Genomic DNA, 21,803 nt, shown 5'->3' with positions numbered 1-21,803 from the left:
GAAGTGAACGTGCCTTTTGCTGCTTTTTATCTTTAGCCACGAGTTTCCACTTCTGTACTTCTGCAACACAACATTAGCTCCTCTAGGCTAACGACGCGGCTAGCTGCAGTAGTTTAGCTCACCAATATTAAACCTGACAAGAACGTACCAGCTCGTGTGTCAGCTAGAATCACAATATTCTTCAGTGTAAATCTACTTATTCATCCTAAATTAACAATTTGTGCCCTTGACTTAGACTCATTAAATAATTACCACCTTTATTCTATTTTTATAGGATTTGTCTTACATTTAAACACAGTGTTATATCATAGCATAACATGTATTTTTCCCACTTAACAGATCATTTAACCCATAAAACTGATGATTTAATGCTGGAACAATACACTGACAATGGTTGATAGTCTAACGTATTAATGCAATAGTACATTTAAGGAAATAAAAACAAAGTACGACCAGAATCAACACCACTAAATAGAGAAAAAAGCATAAAAATGACACTAATGAAACATGCTAAGCTTTGTATCTGTTACCACTTTTGCACAACATGTTTATATAGTTCGTCCTCTGCAGCAGTTCTTGCATAGTAGCATTGTTTACCAGTAGACAGATAGATAGATAGATAGATAGATAGATAGATAGATAGATGAACAGATAGATAGATGAACAGATAGATAGATAGATAGATGAACAGATAGATGAACAGATGGATAGATGGATAGATGGATAGATAGATGAACAAATAGATAGATAGATGAACAGATAGATAGATAGATGAACAGATAGATAGATGAACAGATAGATAGATGAACAGATAGATGAACAGATAGATGAACAGATGAACAGATGGATAGATGGATAGATGGATAGATGGATAGATAGATGGATAGATGGATAGATGGATAGATGGATGGATGGATGAACACATGGATGGATAGATGGATAGATGGATGGATGGATGGATGGATGGATGGATGAACAGATAGATACAAAAGCAGATAGATAGATAGATGGATGCATGGATGGATGGATGGATGGATAGATTGATGAACAGATAGATTGATAGATGAACAGATGGATTGATAGATGAACAGATGGATGGATGGATGGACGGATGGATAGATAGATAGATGGATAGATAGATGAAAAACTACATCCTCCAGGACGAACATCCAGTTAAGTCACCACCTTTAACATAAACCAAACATTTTAACAGTCACGAAGGCTCAGAATGTAGCGCAGGACCATTATATTAGAGTGCACCCATCTTCACTAGTGTACCTAATGTTTTGGCAGGTGACCAAGCATCTCCAAGTTTATATGGTATTCTGTGTCATAACAGAAGAAAAGAAAAGAAATAAAGAAACCAAATGTCCATATGTGTAAATGAAAATACTGCAAAATACTGAAAGTATTAACTGACGCCTCACAAAAAGAAGGTTCTGGGTTCTAATCCGTTCTCTCCAGGTACTCCAGCTTCCTCCCAACGTCCAAAGACATGCTGGTTAGGTTCACTGGTGATTCTAAATTGGTGTGAGTGTGAATGGTTGTCTGTCTCTCTGTGTTAGCCCTGAGAAAGACTGGAGACCTGTCCAGGGTGTACCCCGCCTCTCGCCCAATGACAGCTGGGATAGGCTCCAGCCCCACCATGACCATTCACAGGAACAAGCGGTTACAGAAAATGAAAGAATGAAAGAATGAATGAATGAATAAATGAATGAAAGAGTCAAGGGAAAGTTGGAACAGGAATTAAATGTTATAATTACAGATAATGTATGGGAATGTGTATTACTCACATGTATTATTGGGTATTACTCTGTATTTGGATGACTGATGGATGACTATGTGTTATTATAGGATTGTTTTGTTTCTCTATCATTGGTACAAGTATCTATTTCCCATTCTATTGCATTATATTTACTAGTATCTTAACTCATAGGGTCCTATGAATGTTTTGTTTTGTGGAAAAATAAAGATATCTAAATAAAAAGTTAAAAAAAAAAATCCCCAAATGCGAAACCAGGCTATTTCAGAGAAATAAGGAAGCTAAAAAACAAATTGTGTCGCAACCGTCTGACATCTTGTCCCCTATGTGTGTGTGTTTGTGTGTGTGCGCTTTCAGATTTCATCCACAAAATCACGGTGCAGGCGTCCCCCGGCCTGGAGAAGAGGAGGAACTCTCCTGACCTGGGCTCGGGCTCCTCGCCTTCCTTCGGCCCTCGCTTCCGTGCGATCCAACGTGAGTGCGAGTCCTCCTTCTGGGTTCGCGTGTTCGCGCAGGTGCACGCAATGTGTGGAAACCAGTCTTGCATTGCACACGCGGTTTGTTGCGGCGCATCTCCCGAGCCTCCAAATTCACTCCTTTCATGTGCTCTCAACCACCCACTCGTCTTTTTGTCTTGCCCTGTTTCCCTGTGGGCCCCAGCCCTCTCTCTCTCTCTCTCTCTCTCTCTCTCTCTCACACACACACACCCTTTTCCCTTTTCCCTTTTCAATAGTCTGTTCCAGTCCAAATATTATCTGACTTCCTCTGAGCAGCTCAGCACTTCTCAGCAGCATTTTTTTCCACTGTAGCCCTCCTCTGCTTCCCCCAGCCTGCAGTTCCCTCAGTGCTGCAGTAGGGGGAGCCATTCAGCTATACTTCCCAGCCCAAAACAGTCCACGGTTTTATATACATGTAGTGGCTACAGTGCGGTTTGCTGAATTAAAAATAAGCAGGGAGGAATTCAGGGCTCTGAGAAGGGTTGCAGCAGCAGCAGCAGAAGCAGCGGCAGTGGCAGTAACGGCGGCGGCGGCGGCAGAGATTTACTGCGCTCCTCTGCTCGTCAGGCTCTCAGCCAAACGCCCCGAGATCTTCTCCTTTTCCCTTCGGAGGGGAATCTCCGAGGCGGCGGGTCACGGGGGCGTCTCAAACAAAACCCAAAAGGAAATTTGTGGTGCGGCGTCAGGCAATGAAATGGATTTTCACTAAACAATTACCACTAGGGGGTTGACATAAAAGCACACATCTCAGTGGAAAAAAAGAAATGTGGTTAGTAAATCCAAAAACATCTGCTGGCTTCATTTATTCATAAAATAGTGAGGCTGATTTTCTTTACTTCCTAATGACTCTCCTTAATGGCAGCCACTAAGCCGTGAGTGTGCCCGTCATTAAAATGTGTTTAGTGCGTATTTATGCTCGCCCTCTCAGCGGGAGTGGTGATTTATCACCGGGGGCCTCTCCAAACGTGTTTGTCCAGAGAAGTGCCAAATTGATTTGCATTAGTCCACGTCCCGTTCAGTTGATTCCACCAAATCGGACGGCAAGGCAGTTTGAGAGACACGTATATTTAGAGACTTTTTTTAAACTCTGGCGCTGTAGACGTAGCGTTTTTAGCATCTCAGGAGGTTGGCAGCTTATGGGTGATGACGCCAACGTTTAATTTTTCTGTCTGCGGGGGCAGGATTGGATTTGGTTCTTGTGCTTCTTCTGGTGTTCCTTGTTCCTTGTTGAGAAATCTAAATACATAGAATAAACTAAATGTGAGCTTTGACAGCGATGCTAATGACCTAGCTCACCACCTAAAGACTTGATCCTCATTAGATGAACCATATCGACTTTGGTCACTGCAAACCCTCCAGGTTAAAGTTCAACTTCATCGATTTGAGTAAAAGGATTATTTGCCCCAACACTTTGATTTACGACCAGATTCCTACAAAACTAATGAATTCCCCGTCAGCGTCAGTCGTGCTCTGTTTAACGGATAATTAGCAAATGCTAGCATGCTAAATGAAGATGGTGATCAGTGACAGGAGCGTCAGCCAGGAGAGGTAAATAGCATTGACCATCTTGTGGACCTGGCATTCATTGGTGTAGGATGTTACTTAGACATGTAGCACCCACCTAGACCAGACCAGGCACCCCCACCCCCACCCCCACCCCATAGCAATGACACTCCTTGATGGCAGCGGCCAAAAACAGTTCAGGAACAACTCAAAAAAACATGAAGAACAGAACAAGGTGTTGACCTGGCCTCCAAATTCACAAGATCCCAAACTGATCAAGCATCTGTAGGCCCTTCCCCTCACCATAGGACTCAAAGGCCCCCCCTCTAACAACATCGTGTTACCAGTCACCACAGGAAACCCTCAGAAGGCCCATGTCCATTCTCTGATGAGTCCCAACTGTTTTGGAGGCAACAAGGGAGACCTACACAATATTAGGAAGGAAGGTGGTTATAATGTTATGCCTGGTTGGTGTATATTCCGTGTTGGAGTTTAATGAAACTGCAGCGTTGACGCCAATCACCTCCGATCATCTCTGTAGAGGCCAGAGAAACTGATGCAGCGTGTCCGTTCAGACGGCAAGTTTACCTTTCGCCCGTTTCTGAAGCTGAAGCGTAACGAATGTGGGAGTCACTAAAAAAAAAAATAAGCAGCACCAGAACTTGGTGAAATAAAAAAGCTTTGCAGTTTTCTCCTAGATACCTTTGGTACATTACAAGGATGCTCGTTCCGATCTGTTCGCCTCACACCGGCGTGCTACGTGCTATGCCGAGAACGATTCCCACAGGCTGTGCTATAAGTTGCAAGGTGTGACGACAGGAAGCCCGGCGCTCGCGGCTGAACGCTTACGCGCCGTTCGCACACTTTTTTTTTTGCGTTAGCAGCCCGAGCCGCTTGGCGAGGAGAGTGCTGCGATGAGACGTGTTGCCAGAGCCTGGCAGGTGCAAACTTTTATTAGAGCATCTGCATTTTCCCCTTCATCCTCTCCCAGGTGACTTTGGCTGCTTCTCCTTCTCACACGTCTCCGTCCTGTGAACTGCTACGTTCGCATGATCCGTTTTTAGTTTTAATTGGGACATAAACTTTGCATAAATATGAGTCGGGGAAATAAAAAAAAAAAAAAAGGCAAATTGACGTTTCATGAATTCCAGCTGCAGCAGGAGTCATTTTAAAGGTCGCCGTGTTGCAGATGATTGCAGGGCTGCATTGATTTGTTGGTGAAACCTGGCTTTTAAAATACTCACCTCATTGGAGTACAGCTAAGCAGTGTGCATACGAATGATATGCAAAAATATTAATGTTTTTTTTTTTTCTTTCCTCTGCAGTCAGTCCCAGTGACAACAGCAGGACGTTTGGTCTGAGTCCGGTCCGGCCCCTGGACTCGCCTTCTCTTAAACAAGCGAATGGAGACTTGAGGCTGAGCTCCCATTGGAGGCCCCAGAGCCCAAAAAGTCCCAAAAGCCCCAAAGTCCTGCGCCTTAGTCCCCAGGAAAGCAGGTACAGCCAGATTTTATTATTTTTTTATATAAACATTTTTTCATATAAACATTTCCAATTACTTACTTAAAGGGGAACTACTGGTTTTTACAACCTGGACCTTATTTCCGGCATAAAATGCGATTGTTTACTCATCCATATAACTTTTGTGTAATTTGTAGTCCTTCGTTAGATATTTAGATCTTCGTATATCCATATAATGGGAGTGAGTGGGGCACCGAAACACAGCCTCTAAATAACGCATTATCTGCTGAAATTAAGCATCAACAAACCATTTCAGTTGGAACCTTAAAGGGGAATTACCGTTTTTTACAACCTGGACCTTATTTCTGGCATAAAATACGATCTTTTACTCACCCATATAACTTTGGTTTTATTTGAAGTCCTTCGCTGCATATGTCCATATAGTGGTAGTGAATGGGGCACCGAAATGCAGCCTCTAAATAACGCATTATCTGCCGTGAAACTCGTTCATTTCACCAATATTTTGTCCGGAGTTACCTGTTATCACCATCCGGGGTCTGTAGATTGACCTACTAACCTCTGACCTGGATGATGTCTTCTCTGATCACCGCGCTTGTTTACCTGTAATTTGCTACAGCTAGTTTTTTGCAACATGGCTGAATATTTTTACGATTCTGAGGTTGTGGACGAACCATAGCAGTAGCAAATTACAGGTAAACAAGCCGACCGTCACGGGTGCACGTGGCGCTCAGAGATGACATCATTATTTAGAGGCTGCGTTTCGGTGCCCCAGTCACTTCCACTATATGGATATACGCAGATCTAAATATCTCCCGAACGATTACAAATTACACCAAAGTTATATGGGTGAGTAAACGATAGTATTTTATGCCAGAAATAAGGTCCAGGTTGTAAAAAACAGTAGTTTTCCTTTAATTCATTACTGTTCTTGAACTGGAATTCTTGTTATTCAAAATGCGTCCATTAACGGGCTACATGCATTTCTGATGTTCTGACGGCGAAACGTCTCCTCAACTCTACAAGACCAGTCACCCATTTTGGGTACGCCATAACCTGGATGACTGAGAACCTTCACTGGAGCTCTTGTTGTGTTTCAGTCTGTCGATGAGAGCCAAGCTCCTGGAGTCGGACAGCAACGAGAACGGAGAGTCCAAGGACGACTTCGAGGAGTACCGACCCTCCACGCCCAACCATCCCCCTGCTCTGAACGGTATCCCAAACGCCCTCCATCACCAGCCTTAACCAGCAGCCTCGCGTCGTCCATTAGCCGCCGTCGTAATTCACATTGGCACCAATGTGAATTATGAATTGAAGCTGAATGAATAATAAATATCTTAAGTGTTCCTTTTCTGTCTCTTTCTCCTTCTGTCTTTTCACGATACTCTTTCTCTCTCTCTCTCTATCTCTGCAGGCTCCTCAGTGAAGGACAGCCTTCGGCTTCCTATTCCTCCGGGAGACTCTGGCAGCGAGGAAGGGGGTTCCTCTCCTGCTGGCTCCCCCAGGCCTGAGAGGGGTTCTCTCGGTGGCCTGATTAAAAGCACCCACCGGGCCCTGCTGGGCAGCGGCTCCCTCCTAGCCTCCATAGGACTAGGCCGCTGCCTGGATGCTCCCCCCAGGGTGCCACCTCGAACTAACCCTTCTTCTCTAGAAGACTGCACCCACTGCGAACTTGAGATCTCCCTCCCTAGGCCCCTCATTTCAGACCCCCCGGTAGTGGATGATCTCATTACCTTCTCCTCCTCTGAGCCGATCCCCAAACCGCTCTGGGATTTAGCCCTGCAGTATCAAGAACTTAAACCTCTGCCGTTGACGCCGCCTCCGCCGAATCCCCGCGAGCGGAGCGGCCACCGGACCCCGCAGACGCCGCACAGCCCCCAGAGCCCCAGGACGCCGTGCAAGGCCGCGCAAGCGGAATGGACGTCCAGCTCCAACTCCAGCAGCAACGGGGAGATGAGCTGCGAGGCCTGGGAGCACAGGGCCGAGAGGAGGAGGAGGTGCAGCCAGGGTCTGAACGCCTCTCAGCTAGGTCAGTCTGAATCTGCTTCTCACCTTAAAAGGCCGGTTTTACAAGTCAGAGCCGGTTAACCTCTCACCAGAGGAACATAAACATCTTTCTAAGAAAATCTGTGTTATGAACCTGGGCTGTGCAGTTTCAAAAGAGCAGAGGAAAATATTCCATCAAAGTGTAGGAGTTTAGAATATCTCTCGCCTCTTGCTGGTTTGATTTGGATTCTTTAAAACATGTATTTCATGCGTGTCTCCCCGTTTAATGAAAGTGCAAAACTTAAATCACTGCGGTGCTCTTTTAAAAAGTACAGCCTCTTCCCAAGATCGGGTCGATGAGTTGGTTTTTAATTTATCTGCGTTTCCTCAAGAGCTGTTTTCGGGAGGCTCTCTACGGCGGAAGAATTCGGATCCAGCCTTTTAGCTCGAATAATGTACCTCCTCAGCATGACAGTCTCCCCTCACGGTTTCTTGCAGAATTTATTATCGTTTTTTCTTTTTTTTACGAGATCTGTCTGGCACGAGGGAGGAACGCCGCTCTAGCCTTTTTCATTTACATCAAAGCTATTCTTCGGCTATTTGCATATCTCAGGTGACAGCCGGCCCCTTCCCTTAGCTTCTCCGCTAACGCCCGCTGAGCAAACCTAGCGTGCGACCTTCGAGTTTTCTTTTAGCGCAAAGTTAAAGATGAACGCAGAACATCCGGATTCAAAGCTGCTAATAATACGTTCTTGACGGCGTCTTTCCGGGAGTTAGATGGGGCTCGGCGGCCTCAGGTTAGAGGACGTACGTTTATACGTGTTTCACGTGTTTGTGATGCGGTTTGTAAAGCGCACACATGACACACCGTAAAATATCACATTCAAGAGAGATTAGCTTTGATTTCCCCTCGTAATAATGTGTTTTTAATCCACGCGTCGAGATAAAGGCCTTCGTGTTCGGCGCTTTAGCATGTTTCTTTTTGTCCAAAGACTAATATACATTTCTTAGAAGCGCTGGCGCCGTTTTACAGCCGTAATGACGGAGGCGTGAGTATCGGCTGTTTCAAAAGCGAGTGGGCTTTTCAGAGGGCTTTAACAGCGCTCCCTCCGGTGACATTTCACAACCGCGTGTCTGCCCGCGATTGACGCACAAAGCCGCGGATTCTCCACGGAGAGAGAGGTGTTCTCGCGGCTCAACCCCCAGGTAGCGAGCGTGGCGCGTTCGGCTGCATAACGGCCCGTAATCTCACAAACCGCATGTGCTCATTACATCACACGCACGGGAGGCAAAGAGCCACGCATAATTAAACAGCGAGTGTTTTCGGCTTAAACCTCTTATTACGATTATTGACTGTAATGGCTCAGATGCATAGACAGGCTGCCACAAGGTTGCTGGCGGTGACTGTGCGCTTGAAAGAGAAAGAGATGAATTCCTTCCCTGGCTTCTTCTTCTTCTTCTTCTGCTCTCATGCGACTCCCGGTTGCTCTTTCTCCGTCAGCCGAATTGCTTCGCAGCCTTCGGAGAGTTGCTGTTGATGTAAATAATGCCATTTGGCAGACGCGTCACACTCGGAGACGGCAAATGTTCACTCGGGCTGATTTATTCCGAGTTTAATGTTCTTGTCGGCGCTAATTCACACTTTCTGTTTGCCGCTGTCGCGGCTCTGTCAACTAGTTACGCGGCACTACGTTAAACGTAATTTAGACTAATTGCGTCTGCGTTCTGGGCTCGTAATTGTTTCATTCCTTTTGGCAACGCGCCGCTCTCGCGTTTCAACACACAGGTTTACGTGTTTTGCAGAATATTAAGCGGGTGCAGAGCTGCGATTGGCGGGCGGTGCGTTACAGCACCACCAGAGCAATATTCCGGCCTTTTCTCCGTTTGAATGGAATGATTTTACAGATGAAGTTAACTTCTCACGAGGGGGGGGAGAACAAAGCTGTGAAAACTGCTGCTGAGTTCTGCGAGCCGGCGCTTTCTGAAGTCCAAGAAAATAACTCTGATGCTGCTTAAAGACTCGAGGCTTCAGATGCTCGACAGCAAAACCGGTCTTCTAAAAAATGGGCCTTGCATTTTTCATGCTCATACTTGGGAGTAAAAGTCAGGATATCTCATCCTCTTTGATTCTGATTCTGTTTGCCTTTTCCTCGTAAGCTCCTCGGTCTTATAGAAGTATAATACTGAGTTGCTAGAGCGCCACTGATCTTTATTTCTTTCTGCGTTCTTTCCAGTTTTGGATCTGCCCCTGTGCCAAGACACCCAGGACTCTGAGGATAAGCCTTCAGTGCCCTATGCTCTCCACCCCAACCCCGCCCTCTGGAGCCCCAAAACCCGGCGCCTGGAGGTCAGCGTCATTCCCAGGCCCCGCCCGTCGCCCATCCGCCACCGCATCGACCCCTGGAGCTTCATCTCGGCCGGCGGCGGGAACTCGGCCGGCGGCCGGAGCCCGCACCGCTCGGACAGCAGCATCCTCGGCTACCAGCCCTCGCCCACCAACCCGTTCACCAACTGCGACCCGTTCCCCTCCCCGGACTGCGACCCCTTCGCCCTCAAGGCCGACCCCTCGAACAGTTCCGACGCGGCCTCCCCCTTCGACCCCTTCTCCGCTCCCTTCCCCACCTCCCGCTCCGCCCCGTGCTCCGCCAACGGCTCCCCGACGCTGCCCTCGTTCCGCGTAGCGCCCATCAACGCGGCCGACTCGCCCCTCATCGACCTCGGCTGGGCGGCCTGCGGCAAGCCCCTGGACGGCGCCAAAGAGAGGGCGCACCCGCGCAGGACACTGGGGCTCAAGCCCTTCAAATCCCCGACGCAACTCAGAGACGATAGGTTCTGAATCCAGCCTTGCCTGTGCCACGCGGCCGACTCTCATCACTGGATGTTTAGAACTGCAGGTTTCCACGGCAGGAACACAGTCCAGGACCCTTTTTTTTTTCCACTACTATGTCGTGCATCATAACAAGGATTTGGAGTTTTAAAAAACAAAAAACGCACACTCATCCCACAACCCATTTGGATTTGGGGGCGGTCTCCATCGTGGGAGCACCAATAGTCGCAGATCTTATTTATATGCCGCCCTGCTGCTTTGGAAACCAGAAAAAGCCAGTGAAAGCCAGTGAAAGGTGGTACATTGAATCGTGGGATAGATGCCTGTGAACCAATAGCTGGTGCCCATTTCACTCTTCCTCTCTATCTCTGTTTCTTTCTCCCTTTGAAGGAGCAGAATACAGATCACTAGTCCCATCTTGAGATTCTATCAGACTGCTCGTATTACCTGCTTTCATCTACCCCCCCTCCCCTCCCCTCCGCCCCTCCCACCCAGCCACCCACCCCTACCTTTGAAGCATTGTGACAATGCAGAGGTGGATAAGGCGACTTGCACAGCTTCATCTGCCTCTACCTCTCTGCAGACTGAAAGCATTCGGGACAATGGAAAAAAAAAAAATTGGAGTGCCTTATTTCGTGAAGTGTTTTTTTTTTAATATATATATCTTTCCAAGGTTCCTTGAATGGTTAATCTGGTGCGTAGGGAAGACGCTATGAATTTGGCTTAAATTTGCAAAATCAGCTTAGCACCGCTGTGTGAGAAAATGTCGTCCGCGCGTACGTCTAGACTCATTGTTCAAGGAAAGCTTACGTTTTGTTTGTTGTTGTTTTTATGTTATGGTTTTTTTTTTCTTTGACTGCGTCCGCCTGTTGCATTATGGGAGAAAAAAAAAGCACTCGGGGTGGATATTCTAGGCCTCTGGCGCAATCCGAGGCGAAAGAAACCGTGACCCAGGCATTCCACTTTGAAGCAGATAACATTCCAGTCACATTCCCCGGGAAATGCCAGGGATTGGACGGATTCGCCGGGGCTGGCAGGCGGCACGGCGGCACAGGAAACAAGACGGGGGGGGTGGGGGGAGGAGGACCCCCTCTGCATTCCCTTCATATGCCAAAGAATGCCACTGTGACGGTGTGAGGGCCGGGACAAAGGCTGTTTGCAAATAAGTTGTTTTTAAAGCTCCGCAGAGAGAGAGCCAGACGGGGTCGGAGGATAGGAGGGCCGGCCGTCGAGGGGGGGTTTGCACACAGCACAGCACAGCACAGAGATCATTGGACCAGTCACAGATAGTCTTTAACTTAAATATACTTTTTTTCTGAGCTCATGTACTCGCACCGCCCATCCTTCACAAAGGTTCAGCCAGTTAAGTGTTTTCAAAAACTACAATACCCAGGCATGGAAGCTTTCATTTTTACATACCCACCACTGGTGTCTCGCAAAGCTAGCCCACAGTTTTCAGAAATGAAAAAACTGATTGACCAAGCGTTCGCCGCTTTCCAGAGTTTTTGTCGTCGTTGTCGTTGTCGTCATCACACTATCACTATTTTTGTGTTTTATTTATTTCCTCCTGAACAGTGGCATCAGATTTAGTATTTAAGACAAGAAAAACCCTTCTTGCCAAGAGTGAACTCACAGGATCAATAGTCAGGAGAGCAGTTAGCTTAGCATAGCTTAGCATAGCTTAGCTTAGCTTAGCTTAAAGTAATCGGAAACCGAAAGGAAAATCAGTACACGCATCTCCGAAGGTCACCCGTTGACACATCGTCCGTTTTATTCAATCAACAGTCACTTCTGGTCAGCCATGGTCGTCGCCTCGAGGTTGCTAGGCAACTAGCCCAGACTAGCTCTCAGAAGTCAGCGTTTCTGAGCCAAGAAATTGTTCCCCGCGTAAAACCCATAGCGATGAAACTCTCTGTGATTTACACTTAAGCTTTTCACCTGATTAACCTACGAAGTCGTGGCGTGTTGACTCGTGGCTTGTAGAGGTGCTGGTAGGCGCTAAGCTAATTGGCTTCATCTTTGTCCGTGCTCTATGTGGTGTTTACGTTCTAATCTGAACCGTGAAGGGAAATAATATCAGACCCCAAAACGTTTAAAATAATGCAGTAAAATCTCAATAATCAGCTGATTTAGCAGATGTTAAAGGCCTTGCAAGACTATAAGTAGCAGCAGTTTTGTTTTGTTTGATAGAAAGATCTGGTGGCTTCCTGTGGAATAACTGTGATGTTGAGATATTTTCCCGGAACAGAAGATTTTTAGACCCGCAAAGCACGGCAGCCGCAGAACCGAGGAACTCGACAATTATCACCGATCAGTCGACAAGCTAAATATAACGGCCCCGACACTTTCTCAGGGTTTTTTTTTTTTCCTTCTTCTTCTATTAAAATCATCAAACTCGCAGACAAAACAGTTCTCAGACTGATGAAGCAGAACAGAGTCCGAGGCGCCTTATATTTATTTTTTTTTATTAATGGCAGTCAGCAGGTCCCAAAGCGAGTAGCCCGACAGAGAGACCCACATACCCTTGTCTTGGCACGAACCCAAACGTCACAGAGCGCAAAATACTGATCGGCTTTGTCGCTGACACCGTGTCATTGGAAGACAATGACGTCTTTGTCCTGGCGAGGAGCGAAAAACGTCGTCTCCGAAGGGGGGAAAAGCTTTAGATTAGCCTAATAATCCTGCTGAGGAAACAGAGGAGGCTGATAGTGATAATTAGCCTCTTGATAAGAGCAGGGAGCATTAACACAAAGGGTTCGGATATTTTGGCTTAATTAATTTGCCCAGACGTTACAAAAAAAAAGAAAAAAAGAAATGTCCTGCATACTTCCTGGCTCATTCTCGTCTCGATTTAAAGCCCCTTCTCATGCATAAACTTGGTTGATCTGTCTTTCCTCCCTTTTCTATGTCTGTGTCTTTGTTGCCACTGGCTACAGCTACCGACTCCTTCTTCATCTTCATCGTCAAGGAGGCTCATCTTTTCCTGAATCCTTACCCCGCGGGTGATGTAGGAGATAGTTTCCCCCCCCTCCTCCACCCTCTTCCGATTTTTTTTTTTTTTTTTTTTTCTTCTTCTTCCATACCTCACACCCTGTAAAAGTTTTACTCGAGGGCAGTTCTGTCCTGACGCCGCACAGCATTCGGTTTCGGCGGCAGAGAGAGCGTTTAAAGAGAAAGTAATGGCGTTTGTTCTGGGAGGCAGTCCATTTTTACAGAGGCAATTTAGTTTGGAATTGAAACGGGAGCTTTTGCGCTTTGGTCCAAGTCCAAGTAATATTCAACAGTAATAAAGAGACAGTGTCATTATTCTCCTTCCTGCGTACATACGCCGATCAGACATAACATTATGACCTCCTTCCTTCCTAATATTGTGTAGGTCTCCCTTGTTGCCTCCAAAACAGTTGGGACTCATCAGAGAATGGACATGGGCCTTCTGAGATTGTCCTGTAGTGTCTAGTGGGGGGCTTTTGGGTCCTATGGGTTGAGGGGATCATCCCACAGATACTTGATCAGTTTGGGATCTAGTGAATTTGGAGGCCAGGTCAATACCTTGTGGCGTCCACACCAATGAATGCCAGGTCCAAAAGTTTCCCAGCAGAGACTCAATATTATTTACTTCTCCTGTCATTGGTTTTAATGTTGTGGCTGATCGGTGTATGCGTATTTTTGGACCTGTCCTCAGTTCAGCGTGAGGTGAATCGGCGCCGTCGAGAAAGCTTGACAAATTTTAGAGAAGCGTTTTTAACACATCTTGACTCTCTCCTCGATGGCGCTCGCGGTGAGTTGCAGTTTGAAAATCTATCGACGTGTCGAGAATGAAAAATGGGGAAATCTGTAGAGTCCTGAGACTCCCCGCCGTCACACCTCTGCAAACCGGCCAAATGTCAGAGTTCGGGAGTTGGGAAGCTTAAACCTGCTTGATTTTAACAAACGGACAAGCAGCTGCTCTGGGATTGCTGTATTTCATGTTACTTGTCTCGGCATGCGCCTAAAAAAACCAATGAGGGGGAGAAAAAGTGCATCCCGTGATCCCAAAGACAAGAATCGACAGTTCTGCTTGCCTGAACCTTGACGTCTGGTCAAATTGAACTACTCGCCAGCCGTGACCCGAGCGTAAGCGCTGCGTTTATATTCTTCATGGCGAGGCAAGCCCAGAGAAGTCTAATCTAGCGTTTCTGCCTCTCACGCGGCGTCCCCTACCTCCCCGCTCGGGCCTCGGCCCTCACCGTCAACATTTTTACCGACATGACAAAGTGATGAGTTATTGCCTTGTCTCTTCGCGTCAACACGCCGAGCCACGAGAGCTATCCTCTGATAGACATTACGCTTGGACGGCTGTTATTGTCAACAGAGCTCTGTGAGCAGAAGAAGAAGAAAAAATACATGAAGGGAATTGAGATGATTGAAACGCCCGGCAGATTATTTCTGTCACAAATTTCTGCGTACGTGTCAAGTATCCTCTTCAACCTGCCACTCATGTCTCGTCAGTGTGTTCTCTCAGAGCTGGGCTTTAATTTCTCCCTCCTCGGACGGTTGATGCAGAAAAGCGCATTTAGGAATGGACTACTCTAAATACTACTTGCCGTGACGGGAGTCGGTGGGCTTTTCACAAATTATCGCCACGTTATCACATGTAGTCAAGAGTGGAAGAGGTTCATTGAAGAGGTTCATTTGAGGTGGCGAGAAACCGTCCCGACCTGCAGCTTTTGAGGCGTCACCTGAATCAGACAAATACAGTTTGTTAGCGGCAGGAATAAACATTGCACATTTCGGGAAGACTTTCGAGGACAGGGACGTCCGATCCTTGGTTTTTGCCTGTCAGCTTCAGGAACAATAGCCGCCACTTGTCTCCCCGAGCTGACAGCCGGCACTCCAATAAGAAAGTCCTGATGAGTTGTTTGCGACGCTCCGCTCTTCCAGGCGGCGCCCCATCCGTCACCGCAAATCACCGTCCCGAGTGCAAACTTGACAGGGAGAATGGAAATCTACCGCGGGCGAGGGCTGATATCTGGCCCCTGGCAATCCACCTCCGCCGGGGGGAGCAGACTTGATTTGATGATCTTAATTCGAAGCTCTAGCGCCGACCGTTGCCCCTAATCAGCGAATGTCAAATGGTCGATACGTTACATGAATGAAATCTAATCAGACGGCACAATGGAGAAAACCCGAGGTCCTGACCCTCATCAGGCCAAGAGGCTACTTGTGTCTTAAAATTGTAGAGGTGAAAAATACGAGCCATTATCTTGAATAATAATAATAAAAAAAGTTATTTATTGGCTTTGTGAAAGAGTAACAGAAAGTCCAACCACGGGGTAAACTCGCAGTGAAAGCTCAATTTGGCCCTGAACAGAGGATATGTTTACATGCGCACTTATTACGTGATTTAGCTTGATTAAGCCATTGATTTGTAGCTGTAATCATATAAAGTCGTGAATGGGACTAATTCTGTTTAGGGACATTCACTTACCTGTAATTCTTTTTTTTTTTTTTTTTTTAAATAATAACAGTGAGACCTTAGAGACCTTCCACGTCTGTAATTAAAATTACTGCAACCGCCCAGTGTTGGAAGTGAAGCGTACCTTGATAATTCTCGTCCGTACAAACAAACCAAACTGATTCGCATTAGTTTAAGTGGTTGTGAAGTCAAAAGCCCAACGAAAAAAAAGAGGGTCAGGGTTAACTAAAAACAGCTCTATTTGTTTCCTGTACCTCCAACTGGTTTTAAAAATCAAAGAAGCAAAAAATTATTTCTTTCAGAAGCTAATTCTTGGCTGTGTGACTAGCTGGCTAGCTAGCTTCAGCGTTAAAGCAGCTAGCTGTCCTTGATGCTACGCTAAAGACACTGAGTAGCAGCGATTTAAGCTAACGTTAGCTACTAAAACCAACCTTTTTAAGTTCCATTTAAAATTAGTTACCTGTCGACATTATGATTTATTAGTATGTATTTAGTCATATTTTCGCTAGTTTCTGGGCTTCATAGTAGAAATGTCCCATCTTGTCGGCCAGTTTGATTTATTTTCAGCCTTTTAGTTTCTGGCAGATACATCAGTCGGATTTGATTAACTTTTAGAAATGTGTCAGAACGGCTACAGGGGGAAAATGACACGAAATTAAGCAACAAAATCATGCCTGGAGAAAATCTTATTTCAGCAACAGCCTTCTGGGTAAATAGTGAAGTCAAAAGCGCAACGAAACAGAGGGTCAGGGATGTACTTCAACTTGGTTTTAAAAATTAAAGAAGCAAACAGTAATTTCTTCCAGAAGCTAATTTTCGGCTGTGTAACTAGTAACAAAGCTAGCTAGCTTGAGCGTGAAAGCAGCTATCCTTGATGCTACGCTAAAGACACTGAGTAACAGCGATTTAAGCTAACGTTAGCTATCAAAGCCAACCTTTGGCATTAAACTAAACCAAGGTTTATATGTCCTTTTAAGTTAGCTAGCTAGCTTGAGCGTGAAAGCAGCTATCCTTGATGCTACGCTAAAGAATCTGAGTAGCAGCGATTTAAGCTAACGTTAGGTACCAAAGCCAACCTTTGGCATTAAACTAAACCAAGCTTTATAGTTCCATAGCTTCATAGCAGAAATGTCCCATCTTGTCGGCCAGTTTGACTTATTTTCTATCTTTTAGTTTCTGGCAGATACATCAGTCTGATTTGATTCACTTTCAGAAATGTGTCAGAACGGCTACACGGGGGAAATGACACAAAATTATGCGACAAAATCATGCCTGGACAAAATCTTATTTCAGCAACAGCCTTCTGGGTAAATTAACCGAGCTCTGGAATCAAAACATTTGAACCTTGGCTGCCCATCAAATCGTCCCGAATGCCTGAATGAAACCGGCTCCTCAGAGTAGCTGGAGCTTTTTGTCCGTAAACATCAGCTTGAAATTCACCAAGTCTAGTCAGTTGACGGTACGCCTCAAAGTGCTGCAGCTCCAGTTAAGACTTTTTTTATTTATTTTTTATTTTGTCCTTCATGGTTATTTAGAAAATTAGGGAGCGATTCAATAAGGATGGATGAAAAAACCCAGACTGAACATGTGTCGTATTTACTTTATTGATGAAATTTTTTACCTTGGCGGGTCAGTGAAGAGTAAATTCTGAAAACCACAAAATAGATGGCCTGGCATTTCAGTGGCTCTCACCCCATTTACCTTTGCTGCCTTCGCTCGCTTGTGTTCAATTAAGTGGATGTTACAAATGTACCTGGTTTTCAGCCTCGTTTCAGTTGTCTCACAGCAAGCTTGACCGCGCCAGAGACACATTATTGCTCGTTCTGGCTTATATTAAACCGCAACACCTGCCGGGGCCTTTGTTTGGCCTTAATAGGCCGAGACCGACTGATCAAATATGACCTTTTGTCGTACGTAGAGGAATTGCACGTCCCAGTAGGGATGCGGACAAAAGCCATGTCCGCAAGAGACGGCGCCAGGTGCCCAAACTAACGCTCAGCCTCCGAAACTGTGAATATTATTTCTAATTCTTTTCAGTCTGTGCATCCAAGGTCACCATCTGCTGTCCTTTTTTTTTTTTTTTTCCTCCCCGGTAACAACAAAAAACCGAATGAATAGCAGCCGTGAAAGGAGGACCGATTCGCTTCCAAGACCACAGCGATGGCTCTCGCAGAAAGCTGGCGCTCTGTTTAGAAAATAAACATGGATTTTATCTGCGAGGTTATTAAGTCCAAGGCCCACATACTCGTCCCCTCCCCGCACTCGACAGGCGTACAACAGCCCCGTGATTGTGATTACTGCTCTGTCTGGCTATTGACACTCAATTACCTTGTGATCTTCCTCCAATAGAAGCCGTTCACTCTATATATTTCTGTTTCTGGAGTGTCGAGTGGCGATGCTGCACACCAATTGGTTTCATAAACAGCCCCTCAAACACAGAAACGGGAAAACGATTTGTTGTTTGTCTGCTAAACGGTGTTTGCTGATAACAAGAGTAGCTGATGCATTTGGCATTTTTTTTCTACCGCATGATGTCTTACTACAAATCAGGGAGCATAAGCTAGATCTACATACAGTATGAAGCCTTAATCATACAAGAGGGCACAACTTACTTTGGGACCATTAGGCTTGGTGAACATTTACAGCTGCTCCAGTTTGCTCTTACTCTTCAGTACTGCTAACAACGGTTCAAACTCAATTTGACTCAAACGTACCCCAAAACCATTTGTTCCTATTCTTAATAATGCTAAACTACTGACACTACATTTAAAAAAAAACAATGTATTGGCATTATTTAGACTACTCTTTTTTTTTAGGAGGTAAAAAGACAGTTGCCGTGTTAGCTAGCCCCTGAAAACTAAGCTAGCTGTTTGCTGTTATCCGTATTATTCGTATATAGATCTCCGTTATAGATCTGCAAGGAAAAAAATAATTTGAATTAGTCAAAACTGCATAGATTTTGTTCGTATCCAGTGTAGACCTCCCTTCTGACGTAAGTTTTTGGTGCTAGCTAGCGGTCAGATTTTAGCCAAATGAGTTCAAATTAAATCAAACGCCTTCTTATAGTCTAAGCAACGCCTTAAAGCTTTGTCAGTGCCAGGGACAAATTATGAACAAACCTACCTACCTGCCTTTGTTTTGGCCTTAACGATCAAATGTGACCTTTTGTCCGCCGTACAACAGGAACGTTTTTATGTCAAGCGTCGTTGGGTCGATTCTAATAAAACGGATTGATCTCTCGTAGGCGTTGACGAAACTCGCCAAGTAAGGAAGGAAGCTGCTGAAAACTCGCAGGGCTGAAAACAGAGACGGGCAAAAAAAAATAAAAAATAAAAATGTGAAAGCTGCAACGGATCACTTAGCGCACTTAGCCAACAGCAGGTGTCCTACTTTTTTTTTGTAACAAATCAGTGTTATCAAATTTTCCGAACGCCTGAGCGAGCGGCTCGGCGAACGTCTTCTAGCAGATACAATTTGTGGCTGTTCGACTCGAGGCTCGGGGGGGTATTTTAACAGTAGGTGGTCTCTTTCAGGTGCTCATGGCTGGGCTTAAGTGACTGAACTCTAAATGATCCACAGAGGCAATTTGAAACGGTTTGGATGGTACAAATCCACAGCTCGGTGACCAAATCTCTTCCACTCACAGCATCTCAGTACTGTAAAGGCCTTTTCTTTCTGACGGCTTCCTGCCAGCCGGTTAAGGGCGTACAGAAAACTTGTACTATACGGGGGTGGGCGGGGGGGGGGGGGGGGATAGTGGATATTTATAAGTGGCCATCTTTTTGTTCTACACACTGGATTAAGACTGTTTTTCATTTCAAGATGGCCATGGACGCAGTCTACTTTAGGATGATGGATTGATTGCTTCACGTGAAGAAAAGCATTTGTTTTTATTGTTTTTTAAGGTTTTCACTGGAGTATTTAAGATGCTTGTATGGGTGCTTCACTCCGAGGAAGATGAAATTTCAATTTCCAAATAAATTCTCTGTTGCAAGCCCAACCTTGTGTTTGAGTTTTCCCGGTAGAGCTCGGTATTCCGGCTCTACGCGGACATCGCGGCAAAAACCCGCAAACTCCCAAAGCCTTAAATGTCCCCTCGGGGCACCCATACTGAAATTTTATGTGCATAAAACTGCTCGATTGGAGACGGAGGTGTTTGTTGACTACCTTTAAGGTAGAAGACAAGGTCCTCCTCTCCCGTCTCTGTATCTATTTGCTTTTTATTGTAATTGTTCCAGATTCGTTTTTCCCTTACAACCTCGGCGATGTGATAACGCCAACTGTTGCATTGGCGTTATCGCCTCCCCTCCCCCGCCTCCGGCAGCCGTTTTGACATCTCTCTCAGAGCTGTCTGCGCTCATGCGAGTTGGAGGTTAATGCAGTCCTCTGGCTTTTTTCTTTTTTTCTTTTTTTGTTTTTGGAAATTCGTTAAGTGTTGCATTTTTTGTGAAAATCTCGCACTGGGCTGGGCCTAATCAACTGTTTTTATTGTACGTTGAGAGGATTATTTCTGTATACAGTATGTGAAAAAAACAATGTTTTTATTTCTCTTGACTATTATAATGGGTTTTAACCTGTGGAAATAATTAAAAAAAAAAAAAAAAATACAAGGAAAAAAGCTCAAAAAAGAGACGAGACCAAATAAAATGTAACACTCCTGCTGATTTGTTTTGTGAACTTCTTGGTGTCGCAGAAATAAGAGAGTTTTTTACGATCTTCCTATTGTTCGGTCAACCATTAAAAGTTTATTGATTGCGCCGAGGCTATTATAACTGGCGTTGTCGTTTTAATGCACATCGCTGCGTTGTTAAGACGCCAATTAGGAGCGTTGGAAACCTTTTTCCGCCGCCCCGCTTCTAATCGGCTACGGAAAGGCTGGAGTGGACACGTATGTAATTATCCCGCGTGTGTTGTTTTACGGCGCCGTTATTACTTTTACCGTGTCGACATGAAAATAATGGTTACCTCCTTGACGCGATCATTTATTTTGTCGTTGGACGATAAGAAGGCGGGTTTGACAGCTTGTCGTAAAAAAATATAAAAAAATAAAAAAATAAAAATTGGAGTAAACAATCAAAAGACATTGTCTGTTTTATAGGAGGATTCAGCTGGAGATGGAGACGTTATATAGCTGCTGCTCTTCAGAGAACAAAGCAGCAGCAGCAACAAATGACTTGGTAATAATCTAACAATGCAAACACTGTGCAACGCCATCTATACTCATGATAACACAGACAAAGTGGAAATAGACATTGGAGCTTGGAAAAATAAAACCCTTTGCCAGTAATTATACTGTGCCAGTCAAACGTTTGGACACATTCCGGATACACCAATCAGGCATAACATTATGACCACCTTCCTAATATTGTGTAGGTCTCCCTTGTTTCCTCCAAAACAGTTGGGACTCATCAAAGAATGGACATGGGCCTTCTGAGGGTGTCCTGTGGTGTCTGGAAACAGAATGTTGTTAGTGGGGGGGCCTTTGAGGGGACCAGTTTGGGATCTGGTGAATTTGGAGGGGGTTTCCCAGCAGAACATTGAGAGGAGAAGTAAATAATATTGACCATTTTGTGACAATCCAATGTTCTGCTGGGAAACTTTTGGACCTGGCATTCAGACCAGGCGCCCCCCACCCCATAGCAATGACACTCCTTGATGGCAGCAGCCATCCCCAGCAGGATGCAGCCTGACACAGGCACACACAAAAACGATTTAGGAACAACTCAAAAATACATGAAGAACAGCACAAGGTGTTGACCTGGCCTCCAAATTCACTAGATCCCAAACTGATCAAGTATCTGTGGGATGATCCACAGAGGCCCCTCCCCTTATAGGCCCCCCACTAACAATATTCTGTTGTCAGACACCACAGGACACCCTCAGAAGGCCCATGTCCATTCTCTGATGAGTCACAACTGTTTTGGAGGCAACAAGGGAGACCTACACAATATTAGGAAGGTGGTCATAATGTTATGCCTGATTGGTGTAGATCATTATTAATATTATTTTGGTGTATGTTAGAGCAGATTTTACCGGATATGTACTGATATTCAAATAATAATAATAACTTATTAGGCAGGTGTTTTCTAATTCTGCTTTTGCAATGTAAAACACATAGAGACAAATAAAACCATTCATCCTCCCGGGCCTGTGTTTAGACCCGTCCCAATTATCACCTAAATGCCTGATTTCCAATTATTTGAACAGACCGTGATCAGCTTTGCATAATGTTTTCCATTCACCTGTATTTAAATGAAAACAGACATTTCACCGATGTTTTTTCTTCACATTGTT

At 45.3% G+C, this 21,803-nt stretch overlaps 1 protein-coding gene across 2 annotated transcripts in view; it reads left to right on the top strand.

Annotated features, from left to right (window-relative positions):
• The window catches only part of LOC311493279 (mitogen-activated protein kinase kinase kinase 11), a 31,334-nt gene extending 12,099 nt beyond the window's left edge, over window positions 1–19,235 (top strand). For both annotated transcript variants that reach the window (XM_084551847.1, XM_084551846.1), the window contains exons 6-10: window positions 2,120–2,236; window positions 5,088–5,259; window positions 6,342–6,454; window positions 6,656–7,270; window positions 9,462–19,235. In XM_084551847.1, the coding sequence (XP_084407973.1) occupies window positions 2,120–2,236; window positions 5,088–5,259; window positions 6,342–6,454; window positions 6,656–7,270; window positions 9,462–10,063 (1,619 nt within the window). In that variant the 3' untranslated portion in view covers window positions 10,064–19,235. The remainder of the gene's footprint in view (window positions 1–2,119; window positions 2,237–5,087; window positions 5,260–6,341; window positions 6,455–6,655; window positions 7,271–9,461) is intronic.
• Window positions 19,236–21,803: the final 2,568 nt, after the last annotated feature.

This window comes from Chelon labrosus (assembly GCF_963514085.1).
Source record: "Chelon labrosus genome assembly, chromosome: 1".
Lineage (NCBI taxonomy): Eukaryota > Metazoa > Chordata > Actinopteri > Mugiliformes > Mugilidae > Chelon > Chelon labrosus.
Note: the sequence above shows the minus strand (reverse complement) of the source record. Positions and strands in the feature narration are given on the sequence as shown.